This window comes from Somniosus microcephalus, chromosome 13, assembly GCF_052327205.1.
Source record: "Somniosus microcephalus isolate GS21.2 chromosome 13, FLI_Smic_1.0, whole genome shotgun sequence".
In the NCBI taxonomy this organism is placed as follows: domain Eukaryota; kingdom Metazoa; phylum Chordata; class Chondrichthyes; order Squaliformes; family Somniosidae; genus Somniosus; species Somniosus microcephalus.
Window position 1 is genome coordinate 142,406,853 of NC_140999.1, and position 20,585 is coordinate 142,427,437.

The following is a 20,585-nucleotide window of genomic DNA, read 5'->3' on the forward strand; positions in this document are numbered from 1 at the left end:
AATTGAAAGAAAAACAGAAAAAGCTGGAGATACTCAGCAGGTCTGTCAGCATTGGAAAAGAAAAGAGCCAGGTTAACATTTCAATTTTGCGCCATGCCTGGTCCCCTAGGTAGGCCCCACATCCACTGTTTGGCAGGCCAGCACACCTGGTCTCACTCAGCATTCCTCCTCATAAATGGTCTGCCAGGCTGGAAACGAAGGAACTCCTAGACTGGGAATCCCCATCACCGGTCAAGTCGCCCCTTACATTGCTGTACTTGTTTGCCCCCAACAAGGCCCTGTGGAAACTGCCTGGGTAGGCAGGGACCCAGCAATCTGGGTCCTGGCCTAATTTGCAGCCCTTTGCTGCACTCTTGGAGTAATGATGGTGTGATATCAAACATCATATTTATCATGAATACAAAAGCAAAATACTGCAGATGCTGGAAATCTGAAATAAAAACCGAAAATGCTGGAAATACTCATGTCAGGCAGCATCTGTGGAGAGAGAAACAGAGTTAACGTTTCAGATCAATGACCTTTTATCGAAAGGTCATCGACCTGAAATGTTATTTCTTGTTTTTCTCTCCACAGATGCTGCCAGGCCTGCTGAGCATTTTCTGTCCTATTTATCATCATTACCACCTCAGTTAAGTTTGACATAATTAACTTCTACATAAAACAGGCATCCAAGCATTGCTAGGTAATAGAAAATTGCCAACCAAAAATTAAATGGCCAGAAGGGACAATTGATGGACATTTCCTATTGGCCTGATTTTTGTATCTTCAGTGGAAGATGAGAACATTGTTTAAGTTTAGGAAGCTGCTTAGCCCTTTAATCTGCACAGGTGTTGGAATCCCTTCTGGCCCCAGTGACGAGTTCCCCAGTGTGGGCAGAAATACTGCCAGGAGCCCACCAAAAATACAGTGTGAGCATCAAGCACTTTCAGGTCATTTTGTTAGGTTAAATGCAGAGTTCTATTTTCTCTGTACTACCCCAACAATTTGCCAACTTCATTCTCAGAAAACATCCTCTACCGCACAAGATTATTATTTATATTTTTCATAAAAAACCATCTTTATAATCTCTGACCACAATTGGGATGTTTTATACTGTGAATCTATAATTACTAAATATGCCAAAATTCATATCACATAAGATGCTTTTGACACATCCCATCAGTCTGGGATATGTTTGAAACAGGGTCCCGGGGTAAATGGAATGTTCTAATGTACCACTTAATCCAACTTTCAGTGGTCAAATATCTGCTTTTTTATATAGTTTTATTATAAGCTTGTTAAATTAGTTAGGAAGTACATTTTTGCATAACACCAGATTTGAGCAATAGGACATACATGATTGTAAAATGTGGCGTAAGTGTCACATCTTATCTAGACATGAGTATACCTTACATATTGGTACAATTTACTGTGTCTTTACTATATAATATGGGAGCAACATATAGATGGGTGTAATTTAGACCCCATAATTTGCAGTAAACTATGAGAGAATGAGGAAATTCAAACTAAACTATTCAATTATTTTTGTTTTAAAAGTTACATTCTTTCTTTTAACAGAAAGAAATAACAGACAGCAGAAGTACATCTACTGTCAGTCTGAGTGTTGAAACAGTCTTAGAAAGCTTCAACTTCTTAAATGCTGACTCAAGTGAAGATAATCTTTCATGCTCTGGAAGCATTAGGATGAAGGATGAAAGGTAGGTAACTGAATAAAATGACAAACCCCACACCTGTACTTTCATTGAAGTTTTTTCAGAGAACGCAAAGAAAATACATCATGAAAACAGATAACCAAGTAATTACAAGGCTACAATTAAATTGAATTGTTCAAATTATTTTATCTTATGGGCTCCAAAATAAATTAGTCCTGGTTACCTTGGTTGGAGGTGTGGAGGGTTTAATTCTGTTTTTCCAATGTTTGGGACAGCAGTGTACATAACAGGTCTTTATAATGGAACCCTTTTGGTGGGATTGGCAGGGTGTGACAAGTGGTATTACCCAGGGATCTGTACTGGGGCCTCAACTGTTCACCATATGTATTAATGACTTGGATGAAAGAAGTTTGCAAATGGCACTAAGTTAGGAGGTACAGTAAGGTGTGTTGATGGGAGCAGGAAGCTACAAAGGAACATAGACAGGTTAAGTATGTGGGCAAAACTATGGCAGATGGAGTTTAATGTGGAGAAATGTAAGGTCATTCACTTTGGATCTGAGAAAGACAAATATGAATATTTTCTTAATGGTGAGAGACTAAGAGCTGTGGAGGAACAAAACGATTTATGTGTCCATGTATGCAAATCATTAAAGGTCACTGGAGAGGAACAAAAGGTAATTTTAAAGGCTAATGGAAAATTGGCTTTTTTCTCAAAGGGGTTGAAATATAAAAGTGAGGAAGTGATGTAGAGAGTCTTGGTCATCCCCCATCCAGAGTATGGCATTGAACCTCATGAAAGATATATTGGCCTTGGAGGTGGTGCAGCGCAGATTCACCAGAATGAAACCGGGGCTTAAATGGTTAAATTATGAGGACAGCTTGCATAATCTTGGCTTGTATTTCCTCGAGGATGAGAAGATATAATTATGATGAGAGATTGTAAAAACTAGGACTGTGTTCACTGAAGTAGAGGTTAATAGAAATGTTTGAAATTATGAAATGGTTTCAGTGAGTAAATAGGAAAAGATAATTTCTACTGGTAACAAAAAGCCCAAACTTAAGATTAATAATGGAAGCATAAAGGCGAGAGTTAGAATGGGCCATAAATTTGCTGAAGTAGGGCACCTAACAGTGGCTGTCGTTAGTTACACTTGCCTCTGCACCCTTCGGCTCAAAATAAATTTGCTCACAAAGTTGCTGAAAGCATGAGTTGATAATAGCACAGCGAGGGAAACAGGGTATCTGGATCTTGGCTGAACAGAGAAACCAACAGGGTATTTTCTTAACCAATTAGATTTAAGGATTGCAAAATAAACACAGGAAGGATTGAGAAGGAGGGTGAATTAAACGGGATGAATTCAATATCAAATCAGGTACAGAAAGAGAAAGAAAGCAAGTGAAGGAAAGAAAGATTGGGCTAAGAGAGAAAAAAAGAGCCAGAGGATGTGATGGAGGCGGGACTGCTGCTTGTCGGGTTTTAGTCCCGCCTCCATCAATGTCCGGTCAACCCACGCTATTCTCCCTTGATTGACCTTGTTAAGCCCGCCCAGCGGGCTTAGCAGTCCAATTAAGGGAAAGCCGGATACAGAGAACATCAGCGTGTGATGTTTCATCTGTCAAAAATTTTTGACAGATGAATTGTCATCGTTTGACAGCTTTGAGAAGCTGTCAAACACTGACAATCTCTGTTGTTTGGAGAGTCCTTGTACTCAAGACTCACCAAACCTCTTTCCTGAGCAGAAATCAGATGGCTGTTGCATCGGAGAATGCAGCAGCCATTCTGTCATCTCTGCCATGGAGATGAGGCAGCTCTGCAGCCTAAAGGGATGAAGCCTGGAGGAAGAAGCAAAGGTAAGTAATCTTATTAAAACACTTTAGACTCACCTCACACACTTACCTCTCCACAATTGTACTCATCGCTCACCTGCACACCGAACAGCTCAGCCCCTCCGACCCACAACTCGCCTCACTGACCCTGGCGAGGTTCGGAGCCGTCGGGAAGCCCACACTTTAGGGCTCAAAATAGGGATTAGCCAGAAAAACCTGCCTGTTAACAGATAGTTAACAGGCAGTTAATTGGCACAAATCCCCTTCCTGCCTCGAGGAGACGGGACCCGGCGCGGGTCGGGTACCTGCCTCCTGGGAAGATAGCACGGAGGCGGGTTGGGGGCGGGATGGGTACCCACCCCCAGTTTCTGCCATTTTCCCGGCAGTCGCGCCTCCATACCCACCTCCCCAGGGCTGGCAAAATCGCCCCCAGAAGTTAAAAACCTGAAGGAATAAGACTCCACACTTGTAATAGTTAATTTTCGGTGCCAGAGGTTGATTGGCAGTAATTAACAATTATTACATCGTTAAAGGGTACTTACACTTGTACTGACAAGACTTAACTTTCCAGTGCCGAGTTTTCTGTGCAATTAAAAGGCAAATACAGCTAGTTCCTAAAAAAAACGGGGAGGCTAAGGGCGAGATGCCTCTGCAAAATTAACGGCAGAGCAGCGCAACTTGGACAGCAACTTTTAGATATTCACAATTAACCGCGCATCTGCTCCTCGCCTGAAGTTGCTGTACCGTTTACCCATAAGTAACAGCGAGTACCATTAGCCTTGCTGTTATTTTGATGGAAAATTCTGGCCCAAAGTCATTTTTCAGCCAAAAGGTGATGAAAATTTGGAATACATTACCACAACTAATTCAAGGAGAGCCAATCACAGCATTTAAGAGATAATTACATACACAGTTGGGGGGAAAAAAGAGGATAGAAGGAAAGAGCTGGGAGATGGAATTAGAATAAACAGCTCTGATGTGAAGCTAGCATGATGGGCTGGACGGCCTCCTTCTCTACTGAAATTTCTATGATTTGGGAATTAAAATAAAATTAGATTTAGGTAATCTATAAATGATCAAGAAAATCCAGTTAAAGGTATAGCTTAGTAATTGGAACATTATTGCACGCTGATTAGACGGCAGCATTTTTACATTTAGTTGCTCCAGCTTCAAGTATTCTGATTCTGCTACTTTTTAGTGTTTTGGCCCAAAATTAGGGACTTTTCTTATTTTTAACTGCATTTTTTAATATTGACTTGAGCGCATGCTGCTATCTGTGCTGTGCTTTATTTCAATTTATTTTTCTTATACACTTTAACATTCGACAGGCCTGGTACTTACAATAAAGGCAATATTTGTCAGCATGATTTACTGACTAAGAATGGAGATTTAGGAATTAAAGGAACAGGAACCCTTGCGCTGACATCAGAAAATGGGTCTCTTGATCAAATCCTCTTAACTCACCTGCAGGTGTGCAGGAGGCTTCTACAGGTAGGTGGGGATAAAATTAACTGCAATTATTTGTTCCCTCTTTTTTTTAGCTCTTTAATCCAATGCAAAGTAGCTCATGTGTGCTAATGTATTTCCAGAATTCCTCATTGTTTTCTCTGCAAATAGATGGTTTTAGGTAGTTGATTGTATCCAAATATACATATTTACAGAGTGAGTGTTGAATTTTGTTATGAGTGTGCACTCAATTTTTCTGTATAGCTTGACAAATCTTAAAATTAGAAGTTCTTTTTTTTTGACTTTATCAGTTTTAATTTCATTTTCATTTACAAAACCCGTACATTTTTAAACTTACTATTGATTTAAAGCTCAGATATTCTTTAAATTTTCCATTACAGAGTGACTGAAGTTTCACAGGAAGTTTCAAGTTTCAAAATATGAACATACAGAGCGCTAATTAAATATCACAGATAATGAGAGCTGGGTTACAGAATATTCACAAATATATTCCTAGCCTGTAAAGTTTGAGTACTTGCTCCACATTTGGATCTGTATTACTCTATTCCATATAAATCTGGTTCATGTTTGCTTAGAATTGTTCATCCATTTTAGGTTTTCAGCATTATACATCTGGAAGCTGAGGCGGGGGTGGAGGAGTGGAAGCTTCACCATCCCATTGATAAGGGGGAATATTTTTCCTGTGAGTCTGCTGAAACAGGAATGCTTTGCTACAGACTTCCTATATTGCATTTTTAGATATACATGATCTGAGGGAAGTAGGCTGATCACATAAGGGTCACTGTAACCTTGATATAATTTATCCAGGCCTTAAATGCGAGGAAGAAAGGAAACTATTTAGCAAAGATATTTTTAACTTGGGAAATGATTTTGTTTGCATTAGCTTTAAAATCTTCCTCAAATCAGGGGAAAAATAAAATGGTCCTTCAGTTATTTAACCCAATTCCTGCCCACATCGATACTTTGAAAGATGAGCTCAGTGACAAAACAGTAGCTTAAAGCTAAACCTGGATCAGTTGAATTTATATGACAGTGGTGCATTATCCCTCCTTATCCCCTCCGAAGTCTTTGGCATGGTCAACCACATAATCCTCCTCTAACACCTCTCCTCCAATGTTCAGCTTGGTGAGACTGATTTCACTTGGTTCCACTCTTTACTATCCAGTTGTAACTGTTAAGTCCGTGAATGATTTAGACACGGACTAGCAGGAGTGAAAACAAACACATCTTTACTGGTGAAAGGCAATAACGAAACTAAACAGAGGCTCTCTAGCGCCTTTTATACAGGGGTGGTCACTGCCGGTACTGCAGTCTGAGACCAGTTATTCTCTTAAAGGTACATACACAACAATTCCTCCCCTTTTAGATAAACAGTACATAACATTCATTTAACAACTAAATAATAACTAATTACAATCACAATTACTGTTACTAGATACAGTGGTTAAGTTTAAGCAATTATAAGTTCAGTCTTTCAGGAGGCTTCCTGATTCTGTCTGGATAACGCCTCTTTGGGGTATCAGGTTCTTCTGACAATGTTGAGTCGGGATCAATGTCGTTGTTTGGTTCATCTGCTTCCAATATTACCGGTTCTGCGGTAGCTGCAATTGGAACGTCGATTTCATTACCAGGTGTATCAGATCGTGGTGTGGAGTTGACGTTTTCCAGTGACTCTAGAATCTGGTCAGCATGGCGTCTTACAATGCTCTCCCCAACGTCCACGGTATACACGAGAGGTCCTTGTCGTGTACAAATCGTTCCTGGCTGCCATTTCTCAGTGCGGTAGTCCCGGGCCAAAACTGGATGACCGATCTTAAAACTCCTGGTCGGCCTTTCATTCATATTCTGAAACTGCCTGTTCTCCACATCTCTTCGGACGTTTGGCTTAACCAAATCCAAGCGGCATCGTAGTCTTTGATTGAAGAACATCATGGCTGGAGTTTGGTTGGTAACCGCATGTGTCGCATTCCGGTAGGCAAACAAGAAGTTGTCCACCTTGTGTTGTAGGGGTATATCTTCATTACACATTGTCTTGATAGCCTTCTTGAATGTTTGGACAAACCTCTCGGCCAATCCATTAGTGGCTGGATGATATGGGGCAGATGTGTAATGCTTAACACCATTGTTCTTTAAGAACCTCCGGAACTCTTCAGACACAAACTGTGGTCCATTGTCAGAGCAAATCTGTTCAGGCAGCCCATTCCTGGCGAATATGGTTCGTAAAACTGCGATAGTTTTTTTCCGTGGTGGTTGAGGACATTTTTATTACCTCTGGCCACTTTGAATGTGCACCCACCGCAATTAAAAACATCGAGTCCATGAAGGGACCAGCAAAATCAATGTGCACCCTTTGCCATGGAGATGAGGGCCACTCCCATGGATGCAGAGGAGCTTGTGGTGGGGCGTTTTGGACCTTCTGGCATCCTGCACAGCTCTTGGTCATCTCTTCGATTTCTCTATCGATTCCCAGCCACCACACAAACGCCCTGGCTAAGCTCTTCATTTTTACCCCACCCAGATGACCCTCATGAAGCTCATTGAGCACTCTATCCGTCAACTTAGGTGGAATTACTACTCTGGATCCACACATCAAGGTTCCTCTGCACACTGACAGCTGTTCTCTTCTCGGCGAGAATGCTGGCAGCAGTGGTTCGCCATGTGCTGGCCATCCCTTCACCGTTAAATCATAGACCCGTGATAGTGTCGGGTCATTCCGTGTTTCCTTTTCTATGTTTGCATTCGTCACAGGGAGACATTCGACTATGGTCAAGTGGAATAACTCCATTGGATCCACTGCAAGGTCTTCTTCTTCCACCGTCGGCAACGGTAGACGTGACAATCCATCAGCATTTCCATGCTGTTTAGTTCCTTTGTACTCGATGTCATATTGGTGTGCCCCTAGGAAAAGGGACCATCTCTGCAGCCGTTGTGCTGTCATTATCGGTACGCCCTTCTGAGGGTTGAAAATGGAGACAAGAGGTTGATGATCGGTTAGTAGAGTAAATTTTTGACCGTGCAGATAGTGATTGAACTTCTTCACCCCCCACACTAGGCTGAGGGCCTCTCTGTCAATCTGGGCGTAGTAACGCTCGGCAGAAGTTAACGAGCGCGACGCAAAAGCTATCGGCCTCTCCAAACCATCAAGGAATTTATGTGACAGTACCGCCCCAATGCCGTAGGGAGACGCATCACACACCAGCCTGATTGGCAGTGCTGGGTTGTAGTGAGTCAATACTTCCTTCGAAGTGATTAAGTCCTTACTCTTCTGAAAAGCACGTTTACAATCAATCATCGCTCCATTTCCATGCTACCCCCGTTCGTAGCAGGGCGTTCAGTGGGTGCAGAATTGTTGACAAATTCGGCAAAAACTTCTGATAGTAATTCACCAACCCGAGGAATGACCTCAGTTGCGACACATTTTCAGGCGCTGGGGCCTTAACAACCACTTCAATTTTGTCAGGGGACTTATGTAACCCCTCTTCATCAATCACGTGGCCACAATACGATATCTGTTTCTTAAAAAATTCGCACTTGGGGCGGTTGGCTCGCAGCCCATGTTCCCATAGTCTAGTGAGCACCTGTTCTAGGTTGTTAAGGTGTTCACTGTCATCTTCACCTGTTACAAGGATGTCGTCCAAGTAACACTGAGTCCCCGGAATCCCTTGCAGGACTTGTTCCATCGCTCTTTGCCATATCGCCGGAGCCGATGCTACTCCGAATACCAACCGATGATACTGGTAAAGACCTTTGTGGGTGTTTATCGTGAGCTACTTCCTAGAGGACTCTTCAACCTCCATCTGCAAATATGCTTGTGCTAGGTCAATTTTTGTAAAACGCTTCCCTCCAGACAGTGAGGCGAAGATGTCTTCTATCCTTGGAAGAGGATATTGTACTGTGTGAAGGACAGGGTTCACCGTCACCTTGAAATCCCCACAGATGCGAATCTTCCTTAGCTCTCCGGACTTATTGCTTAACGTTTTCTTCATGACAGGAACGATGGGTGTCGCCCACTCGCTCCAGTCGACCTTAGACAACACACCTGCCTTCTCCAGATTCTCCAGCTCTGCCTTGACGGCTGGGCGAATTGTATATGGTACCGGTCTCGCTTTGAAAAACTTGGGAACTGCATTCTCTTCTATTTTTAACGAGGCGGTTACGCCTTTAAGCGTGCCCAGTTCTTGTTGAAATACCTCTTTGGCGTTAGCTAAGATTGTTGACAATCGTCCAGGAGTGACGTCTTCATCTTTTTTACCGTCCACCGTCATTGCATGAATGGAATGCCAATCTAAGTTTATCTTCCTGATCCATTCCCGTCCCAATAACGGTGGTCCACCATTTGGCAGTATGTAGAGATACAATTTCCGTATTTGCTTGCCATTGTATTCGACAGGCACCCTTATTTTTCCTCTGTGGTATACTTTTTGCCCCGTATACGTCGTCAAGACGATGGATGTCTCTCTCAAGGGTATGTGTGAAAATAGCCGCTCGTAGTCTCGTCGATTCATGTCGGTTAGCGCTGATCCTGTATCCAATTCCATTTTAACTTGGGACCCTGCTATCATGAGGGTGACCCAAATGGTTCGGTGATCCTCTTTTGCGATTACATTGTGAAGTTTGAGACAGCTTAATCTCCTGTTCTCGGATTCACTATCGCTCATCTGGTCTTCGGAACTACTGTCCGTCATCTTTTGTACTTTCTTGTACGGTTCCTTAGTAGCCTTTTTGTTGTCGCTGGTCTTCTTCCCAGACCTACAAACTCATGCAATGTGTCCAATCTTCCCGCATTGTCTGCATATTTTGTCTTTGGACCAGCAGTCCTTCTGGTCATGGTTAGTTCTGCCGCAGCGATAACATTTTGCAAATCCCCGTGTCATTTCGTGGGTGCCGTATTCCTGTGGTTTTTGTTGAATTTCTGCAGCTCCCCTGGCTGCTGCTTCATACGATACTGCCACGCTGAAAGCCTTATCTAGCGTCAGCTCTTTTTCTGCGAGTAACTTCTTCTGTGTTCCTTCACTCAGGAGTCCACAGACAAATTTGTCCCGTAGGGTATCTGCCAGTCCTGCTCCAAACTGGCAGTGCTTTGATAGCTTGCGTAGTTCTGTAAGATACTCAGCATTGCTCTCATCTTTGTGCTGAGTTCTCCTGTGGAATTTAAATCTTTCTGCTATCAACAGCGGTGCAGGGTTTAAGTGCTCCTGTAGAACAGCAACAATTTCGTTAAAACTCTTCGCCTTCGGTTTGGCTGGAGTAATCAGATCCCGCAATAGGCCGTACGTTCTAGCGCCCATTAAGTTTAACAATATCGATGCCTTTTTCCCCTCCGCTATATCGTTTGCCTCGAAATATACCTCGACTCTTTCCACATACGTGGTCCAGTCCTCTAATGTATTATCAAAAGCAGTGATACAGCCAGTCTTCGGCATCTTGCAAATCTAAAATGGCGCCTCCCGCGCTTTGCCTTCTTCTCTGATTTAACAAAATGGCGCCTCCCGCGCTTTGCCTTCTTCCCCGCTGTTGTTAGCGCTGCTTTCCACGGTTTCTTGCGCGTATTCTTTTTCTTTTATTATTTTCCCGTCGTGGAGCGGACCCTCTGGGACACTTCCCTCCCTCTTGAGGTCCGAACGCTGCCCGGCTTCGAAGCACCGGCCGCGCCCTGTATGCTCCACCCTCTCTCTCTCTCTTTGCTTCCCGACTCGCTGCCCGGCCCCGTTGAAAGGCCACCCGATCGAGCTTCAGCCCGCCGCAGCCCAGGAAGGATCAGAGCACTACCTGCCACCAGCCCGATTAGCTGGGAAACCACGGACCGAGGAACCCAGCCTGGCTCTAGAAAGTCGCTCCTGCAAAGCCTTGAACCCGATGATTGACGGTCGACACCCGTTTCTCGAGTTTCAATGGACTCTTTTTTTTTCTTTCTTCTGGCTCCGACCTTCAACAACGTCGTCAGAGCTGCTGCTGAGTTGCAGGTAAGTTTGTTTCTTATTCGTCGCCAGTGTTAAGTCCGTGAATGATTTAGACACGGACTAGCAGGAGTGAAAACAAACACATCTTTACTGGTGAAAGGCAATAACGAAACTAAACAACAGAGGCTCTCTAGTGCCTTTTATACAGGGGTGGTCACTGCCGGTACTGCAGTCTGAGACCAGTTATTCTCTTAAAGGTACATACACAACAGTAACCAGGCCATCTCTAGCAATGCCTCTCTTTCTACTGCACGATCACTTCCAGAGTCCCCCAAGGATCCATCCCAGGTCCCTTCCTTTTCCTAATCTCCATGCTGCCTTCTGGTGACATCATCCACCAACATGGGTTCAGCTTCCACATGTATGCTGACAATATCCAACTCGAGCTCTCCACCACCTCTCTTGCCTCACCACCAGCTCTGTGCTATCAGACTGCTTGCCCCAATTCCAATCTTGGATGAGCTGCTTTTTCCTCCCACTAAACATTTGAAATACTCAAGTCATTGTCTTCAGCCCCCACCACAAACTACATGCCTGTACCACCGATTCTATCATCTCTGGCCACTGTCTCAGGTTGAACCAGATTTTGCAACATTGACATCCTATTTAAACCTAGGCTTGCTATCCCACTTATGGCACATATAAGGCCAGGGGTTTCTGTTCATAGAAGTCTTGGGCTGTTTATGATCTTTTTGCCATGAGCAAAAGATTGAACCCTAATACTCTTTAACTAAGTTACAAGACTTATGTCACTCAATTAACTTCTGTGATTGTTAGTATGAAAGTCAAATGTACTAACAAACTTGCAGCTCTTAGTTTCCTATTCTGCATAACTTAACATATGTTTTTTATAAGATTGGGGAGTTGTGTAACATTAATTTTGTGTACAAAGCACATTTTTCTGTTAAAATGCATAATGTATGAGCTTATTATATTTAATATATGTTGCATATTTTAATACACACAGGTCAATGATAACTTGGTTCTAGCGGCCTGGAAATAATTTTATTTATGTTTCAGAGATTTACATCGATTGGCTCTATACCCGTCCTTCAGAACAATATATTGGAGGAGCTCTCTCAGCAGATCCTGGTGTTGGAGACTCTAGCTCTCATTTGTTATGAGAAATCAGGGAATATTAAATCAGTGGAGGAAGGTGTGTATGAAATTACCATAATTACAGACAGTGCACCAGCATTTATCTGTTGGGGCCATTCAAAAATTGTGTTATGGGGAGGAAGATTTATGTAGCGATGGAACTATTTACAATAGGTTAGATACCAGATTGTTTGAAATAAAGGGCTAATGTATTCACAGGCAGGAAATAGATCAGGGCTACAAAGCTTCACTAGAATTACAGAGATAGGAAATCCCATTTTTAATTTAAGCAATATTTAGAATTCAACCCCCTGGGTTATTTTATAAGGCTTTTAAGGTTCAAAGGTAAAAAACATCTCTAGCATTAGATAAAATCTTATAGTATTTATTGTGCAGATTCACATCAGCTTCTCTATTACTGTATAATATGATTTTTTCTGAGGTTCATCTAAAATATTTACTTTTTATGGTTACATTGTAGTTGATGACCTTAAATTGCTTGAATGATTAGTTTCTTTTTAAAGTAGAAATGCCAGATCTATTCCATTTGCCTCATTTTTTTCAGCTAAACTTCATTTATGCAAATTGGCTATTACAGCTGAATGGCATGTCTTCATTAGATGAAACAATATCAAGATGAATCATTTAAAAAAATATTTTGCACATAAAAAAGTTTGCATTGTCTTATTTTTGTATTGCATTTAAGCAAATGCCAGCACAATCCTGTGGTCCCAGAGACTAAAAGGAATAAGGGGAAAAAGTCACTAGTGGGCGTAGTCTATAGGCCTCCTAACAGTGGCAACTCTGTTGGTCGGAGTATAAATCAGGAAATAGTTGGGGCTTGTAATAAGGGAACAGCTATAATCATGGGGGATTTTAACTTTCATATTGACTGGACTAATCAAATTGGGCATGGCAGCCTTGAGGAAGAGTTCATAGAGTGTATTAGGGATGGGTTCCTTGAGCAGTATGTAACTGAACCAACCAGGGGGCAGGCAATCTTAGATCTGGTCCTGTGTAATGAAACAGGATTAATAAAAAATGTCCTAGTAAAGGATCCCCTTGGAATGAGAGACCATAATATGGTTGAATTCCAAATTCAGTTTGAGGGTGAGAGAGTTGGATCTCAAACCAGCGTACTAAGCTTAAATAAAGGAGACTATGAAGGTATGAGAGTAGAATTGACTAAAGTGGACTGGGAAAACAGATTAAACTGTAAGACGGTACAAGAGCAGTGGTCTACATTCAAGGAGATATTTCACATCTTTCAAGATAAATATATTCCACTGAGGAAAAAGGGGAGTAAAAGAAAAGACAGCCATCCGTGGCTTAGTAAAGTAATAAAGGATAGTATCCGACTGAAAACAAGGGCATATAAAGTAGCCAAATCTAGTGGGAGGATAGAAGATTGGGAAGCATTTAAAAGCCAGCAAACAATAACTAAAAGATTAATTAAGAAAGGGAAGATAGATTATGAAAGTAAACTAGCAAAAAATATAAAAACAGATAGCAAGAGTTTCTACAGCTATATAAAAAGAAAAAGGGTGGCTAAAGTGAACGTTGGTCCCTTAGAGGATGGGACCGGGGAACTAGTGGTGGGGAACATGGAGATGGCAAAGACGCTGAACAAATATTTTGTATCAGTCTTTACAGTAGAGGACACTAAAAATATCCCAACACTGGACAAACAGGGGGCAATGGGGGGGGGGGGGGGGGGGGGAGGAGCTAAAGACGATTAAAATCACTAAGGAGATGGTACTCAGTAAAATAATGGGACTTAAGGCGGATAAATCCCCCGGACCTGGTGGCCTACATCCTAGGGTCTGGAGAGAAGTGGCAGCAGGGATTGTGGATGCATTGGTGATTATTTTCCAGAATTCCCTGGACTCAGGAAAGGTCCCAGCAGATTGGAAAACTGCTAATGTAACACCCTTATTTAAGAAGGGAAGTAGACAAAAAGCTGGAAACTATAGACCAGTTAGCCTAACATCTGTGGTTGGCAAAATGTTGGAGTCCATTATTAAGGAAAGAGTAACAGAGCATTTGGATAAACATAATTTAATAGGACAGAGTCAGCATGGTTTTACGAAGGGGAAGTCATGTTTGACAAATTTGCTCGAATTCTTTGAGGATGTAACATACAGGGTGGATAAAGGGGAACCAGTGGATGTAGTGTATTTGGACTTCCAAAAGGCATTTGACAAGGTTCCACACAGAAGATTACTGATCAAGATAAGAAATCACAGGATTGGGGGTAATATACTGGCATGGGTGGAAGATTGGCTATCTAACAGAAAACAAAGAGTTGGGATAAATGGTTCATTCTCAGGCTGGCAATCAGTAAATAGTGGTGTTCCGCAGGGGTCAGTGCTGGGACCCCAACTCTTTACAATCTATATTAACGATTTGGAGGAAGGGACCGAGTGCAACATATCCAAGTTTGCAGACGATACAAAGATGGGAGGGAAAGCAATGAGTGAGGAGGACATAAAAAACCTGCAAAAGGACATAGACAGGCTAAGTGAGTGGGCAGAGATTTGGCAGATGCAATATAATGTTGGAAAGTGTGAGGTTATGCACTTTGGCAGAAAAAATCAAAGAGCAAGTTATTATCTAAATGGAGAGAAACTGCAAAGTGTTACAGTACAAAGGGATCTGGGGGTCCTGGTGCATGAAACACAAAAAGTTAGTATGCAGGTACAGCAGGTGATCAGGAAGGCCAATGGAACCTTGGCTTTTACTGCAAGGGGGATGGAGTATAAAAACAGGGAAGTCTTGCTGCAGTTATACAGGGTACTGGTGAGGCCACACCTGGAATACTGCGTGCAGTTTTGGTTTCCATATTTAAGAAAAGATATACTTGCTCTCGAGGCAGTTCAGAGAAGGTTCACTCGGTTGATTCCGGAGATGAGGGGGTTGACGTATGAGGAAAGGTTGAGTAGGTTGGGCCTCTACTCATTGGAGTTCAGAAGAATGAGAGGTGATCTTATCGAAACATATAAGATTGTGAGGGGGCTTGATCGAGTGGGTGCGGGGAGGATGTTTCCACTGATGGGTGAGACTAGAACTAGGGGGCATAATCTAAGAATAAGGGGCTGCGCTTTCAAAACTGAGATGAGGAGAAACCTCTTCACTCAGAGGGTAGTAAATCTATGGAATTTGCTACCCCAGAGAGCTGTGGAAGCTGCAACATTAAATAAATTTAAAATGGAGATAGACAGTTTCCTAGCAGATAAGGGAATTAGGGGTTACGGGGAGAGGGCAGGGAAGTGGACGCAAGTCTAGATTCGGATCAGCCATGATCCTATTGAATGGCGGAGCAGGCCCGAGGGGCCGTATGGCCTACTCCGGCTCCTACTTCTTATGTTCTTATGTAAAACCTAAAAGTATATCAATAATTATCTGTTGTATAAACAGAAGTGAAGTCCATACATTGCATGTACATTGAAACTTCATGTGCCTTTTGTTGAGTCTGTGCTTTCAAATGTAGTTATGCTGAATAACTGGACACAGACTACAGAATACTTAAACAGGTCTTTAGTAACTGAGGGTCAGGGCTGAACTGAAATACACTCTGCTCCACAGGGTTTATACACCGGTGTGGTCACCACCGGTACTACAATGTACAGGAGCCATCAGAAAGTAGTCCATCACCTTAAGGTATCCTCTTAAGGTGGTACAGGCTACATACACTACAATTCCTCCCCTTTTAGCTTAACAGTGTACACCCCAATTTAAACATAACATGGATAACATATATACAACTTTCACACAAAACTGTTGAAAGATTCAGTCTCTGAGGAGGCCGGATAACGCCTTTCAGGGGTCTCTGGTTCTCGTTGCTGGGGTGACTCATCCATTTGATCTCCTATGGATTGAACATCATCATGTACGTTCGAGTCTGAGGTAGATGCTACAGGCTCAATAACTTCTTCAACTGGTGTCTCTGCCGTAGACATGGGGTCGACCCTTGTTCTCGATTCCACAAGTTGGTCAGCATGACGTCGTATTACGTTCTCACCAACGTCTACCGTGTACATCAAGGGTCCTTGTCGGGCACGAATTGTTCCGGATTGCCATTTATCATTCCTATAGTCCCTGGCCAACACTGGTTGTCCTATTTCGAAACTCCGAGTGCCCTTGTTATTTACGTGCTGGAATTGCTTGTTTTCGACTTCCCTACGTACATTGGGTTTTAACAAATCCAACCGGGACCGCAACCTCCTGTTATAGAACATTATGGCAGGGCTTTGATTTGTCACTGCATGCGTGGCGTTTCGATATGCCATCAGGAAATTGTCCACCTTGTGTTGTAGTGGAATATGGTCTTCGCTCATGGCCTTTATTGCCTTTTTGAACGTTTGTACAAATCTCTCGGCCAACCCATTGGTAGCCGGATGATATGGGGCAGATGTATAGTGTTTCACCCCATTCTTTTTCATGAATTTCTGGAATTCTTCTGACACGAACTGTGGTCCGTTGTCTGAACATATTTGTTCCGGCAACCCATTCCTTGCAAATATGGTTCTTAGAACTGCGATCGTCTGCTCAGAGGTAGTGGTCGACATCTTAATCACTTCTGGCCATTTAGAATGTGCGTCTACCGCTATCAAAAACATGGAATCCATGAATGGACCTGCAAAGTCGATATGCACACGTTGCCATGGGGTTGAAGGCCATTCCCACAGATGCAGTGGTGCAATTGGAGGTGCGTTTTGAACTTTTTGGCACCCTGAGCAGCTTTTAGTCAGATCCTCTATTTGTTTGTCGATACCTGGCCACCACACAAGCCCTAGCAAGGCTTTTCACCTTGACTCCCCCCAGATGACCTTCATGCAGTTCCTTCAGAACTCTCTCCCTTAATTTAGGAGGAATAATCACCCTTGTTCCATACATCAATGTTCCTTGACAGACGGACAGCTGTTCTCATCTGGCTGAGAATGCAGGTAACAGTGGTTCGCCATGTGCTGGCCATCCCTTCACTGTCAAATCGTAGACCCGAGACAGTGTCGGGTTGTTTCGGGTCTCTCTCTCAATACCCGCATTGGTGACTGGTAAGCATTCGATGATGGTCGAGTGAAATATCTCGACAGGGTCAACTGCCGGTGCCTCTTCCGCTGTAGGTAGTGGCAGGTGCGACAGCCCATCAGCATTACCATGTTGCTTTGTACCTTTGAATTCGATATCATATTGATGTGCCCCTAGGAAAAGGGACCATCTCTGAAGCCTCTGCGCCGTCATAACCGGAACAACATTCTTAGGGTTAAAAATGGAAACCAACGGCTGGTGATCTGTCAGCAGCGTAAACTTTTGGCCTTGCAGGTAATGGTTAAATTTCTTGACTCCCCACACGAGGCTGAGAGCCTCCCTATCTATCTGAGCATAGTTGCGCTCTGCGGAGGTCAATGATCTGGATGCGAACGCGACTGGCCTTTCCAAGCCATTTGGCAACTTATGTGAGAGCACTGCCCCGATACCATATGGAGAAGCATCACAAGCTAAGCGAATAGGCAGCGTTGGGTTAAAGTGAGCCAACACTTCCTTAGAGGTGATCAGTGCCTTGCTTTTTTGAAAAGCCCGCTTACAGTCCTCGCTCCACTTCCATGGTACTCCCATTTGCAAAAGAGCATTCAGCGGGTGTAACACCGTGGATAAATTTGGAAGAAACTTGTGGTAATAGTTAATCAACCCAAGGAACGACCTCAACTGGGATACATTTTCCGGAGCGGGAGCTTTCACAACAGCTTCGATCTTGTCAGGTGACTTATGAAGCCCCTCCTGGTCAATGACGTGGCCGCAGTACGAGATTCGCTTCTGAAAGAACTCACATTTCTGCCGATTAACTCCGAGTCCATATTCTTTCAATCTGGTGAGCACCTGCTCCAAATTCGCGAGGTGCTCCTTATCATCTCCTGTAATCAGAATGCCGTCCAGGTAGCATTGAGTGCCTGGAATTCCCTGCAATACCTGCTCCATGGCCCTTTGCCAAATCGCTGGAGCCGATGCCACTCCAAAAACCAGTCTATTATACCGATATAAGCCCTTATGTGTGTTGATCGTGAGATACTGGCGTGACGCTTCATCAACTTCCATCTGTAGGTACGCCTGCGCCAGGTCTATCTTGAAGTGTTTCCCGCCTGACAGTGAAGCGAAGATATCCTCAATCCGCGGAAGCGGATATTGCACCGTGTGAAGAACCGGATTAACAGTGATCTTGAAATCGCCACAGATGCGAACCTTCCCAGGTTCCCCTGGCTTGTTGCTCAACGAACGCTTCATGACGGGAACAATGGGTGTGGCCCATTCGCTCCAGTCCACCTTTGACAGTACTCCTGAACGTTCTAGCCCTTCCAGCTCTGCTTCCACAGCAGGTCGTATCGCATAAGGTACCGGTCTGGCTTTGAAAAATTTTGGGTTTGCATGTTCTTCAACCTTGATGTTTGCCATAATTCCTTTCAGTGTTCCCAGTCCCTGTTGGAACACCTCCTTAGCATCGTCCAATATTTTGGACAGTCGTTTAGGTTTGACGTCGTCCTCTTTACAGGAATCTACAGTTAGTGCTTGTAAGGAATGCCAGTCCACATTTATTCTCCGGATCCACTCCCGTCCCAGTAGTGGCGGACCTCCCTCAGGTAACACATACAAGTCCATTTCCTGACTTTCACTACCATTGTAGACCACCTTTACCTTTATCTTTCCGATGGGGTATACTCTTTGCCCCGTGTATGTTTTCAATACAATCTCCGTATCCCTCAGGGGAATGTGTGAGAATAACTTTTTGTAATCTTGCTTATTCATGACCGTCAATGCCGATCCAGTGTCCAATTCCATCTTCACTTGGACTCCTGCTATCCGAAGCATGACCCAGATAGTTTGGTGGTCTGCTGTGTTACCCACATTATGTATTTTTAGACAACCCAGTTCCTTACTGCTGGAGTCTAAATCCATCTTCTGTTCATCCGAACTGTTCTCTGTCACCTTATGTACTTTTTTGTACTTCTCCTGCGGCGACTTTTTGCTGCTGGTCTTCTTTCCTGACCGGCATACTCTCGCTATGTGACCAAGTTTGCCACATTGCCTGCATTCTTTATCTTTGAACCAGCACTGGTTCTGGTCATGCGTTGTCCTTCCGCAACGATAGCACTTTACTGCGCCCAATGCCATTTCATTGGTGCTGAATTCCAATGGCCTTTGCTGCATTTCTGCAGTGCCTCGTGCTGCTGCCTCGTGCGATGCTGCAATGCTGAAAGCTTTGTCCAGCGTAAGATCCTTTTCCTCTAGCAGTCGCTTCTGGGTTCCTTCCCTTAGTAGCCACACACAAACTTATCTCAGAGCGTCTGCTAGTCCTGTACCGAACTGACAGTACTTTGATAACTTGCGCAGTTCGATTAAGAATTCAGCGTTGCTTTCCTCTTTAAGTTGAATTCTTTTGTAAAATTTAAATCGTTCCGCTATCAGCAGCGGCGTGGGGTTTAAATGCTCTTGCAGGATAGTAACAATATCCACGAAACTCTTTCCTACCGGTTTATCTGGTGTTACAAGGTGCCTTAATAACCCGTACGTCTTCGCACCCATCGAGTTTAATAGGGTTAGTGCTTTCTTATCCACCGGTACCTCATTCGCTGTACAGTAAACTTCAACGCGTTCCACATAAGTGGCCCAATCTTCCACATCGCTATCAAAAGCAGTGATGTTACCCGTTTTTGGCATCCTTGTTGAGTTTCCTTTATTTTATTTTATTTTTCAAAATGGCGGCTTCCCGCGTTTGGCGGCTTTTCCCGCGCTTGTCTTCTTCCCCCACCGACTAAAAATGGCGATTACCGCGCTGTTGCCGTTCTCGCCTCCCAGCGGTCCTTTATTTCCCCCGACGCTGCTGCTCTTGTTCCCCGCCGCTCCCGCGGTCCTCGTGGACATCAACGCTTTTCTGGCTGCTGCGCGTCTCTGCCCCGATTGCAGTCCGGCCCCTGACACCGGCTGCGGTCGTGTTCTCCGCCCTTTTCTTCGTTTTCCCTCCCCTTCTCCCACTGACAACTCGGCCGACTTCCCCGCCGCTGTCGTAGAAGGGATGATCACTGCCTGTTGCTGATGGTGGACTTCGTGGCCAGCAAACCAACCCGGGTTCCTGATGGCCTCCTGTGCGATGCAGTGCTCAGCAGGATGTTGAGGGCGGATGCCCCTTTTCGACGCCCGTTCTGAGGACGAAGCTTCCTTGGATGCAAAACTGCCGCTAGGTACGATCAGACTCGTTGCCACTGTTGAGTCTGTGCTTTCAAATGTAGTTATGCTGAATAACTGGACACAGACTACAGAATACTTAAACAGGTCTTTACTAACTGAGGGTCAGGGCTGAACTGAAATACACTTTGCTCCACAGGGTTTATATACCGGTGTGGTCACCACCGTACTACAATGTACAGGAGCCATCAGAAAGTAGTCCATCACCTTAAGGTATCCTCTTAAGGTGGTACAGGTTACATACACCACACCTTTGTTTACAAAAATTTATAATTTTATTGTAATCTTCTCTGGTAAGGTTCCCCCCCCTGCTATTTTAATCGTCTACTCAAGAGCCTTAAGCA

At 43.8% G+C, this 20,585-nt stretch overlaps 1 protein-coding gene across 2 annotated transcripts in view; it reads left to right on the forward strand.

Moving 5' to 3' along the window:
* ripor3 (RIPOR family member 3) overlaps positions 1-20,585 on the forward strand; it is a 217,098-nt gene that overhangs the window by 174,997 nt on the left and 21,516 nt on the right. For both annotated transcript variants that reach the window (XM_086005315.1, XM_086005316.1), the window contains exons 14-16: positions 1,558-1,697; positions 4,810-4,972; positions 11,929-12,064. In XM_086005315.1, the coding sequence (XP_085861441.1) occupies positions 1,558-1,697; positions 4,810-4,972; positions 11,929-12,064 (439 nt within the window). The remainder of the gene's footprint in view (positions 1-1,557; positions 1,698-4,809; positions 4,973-11,928; positions 12,065-20,585) is intronic.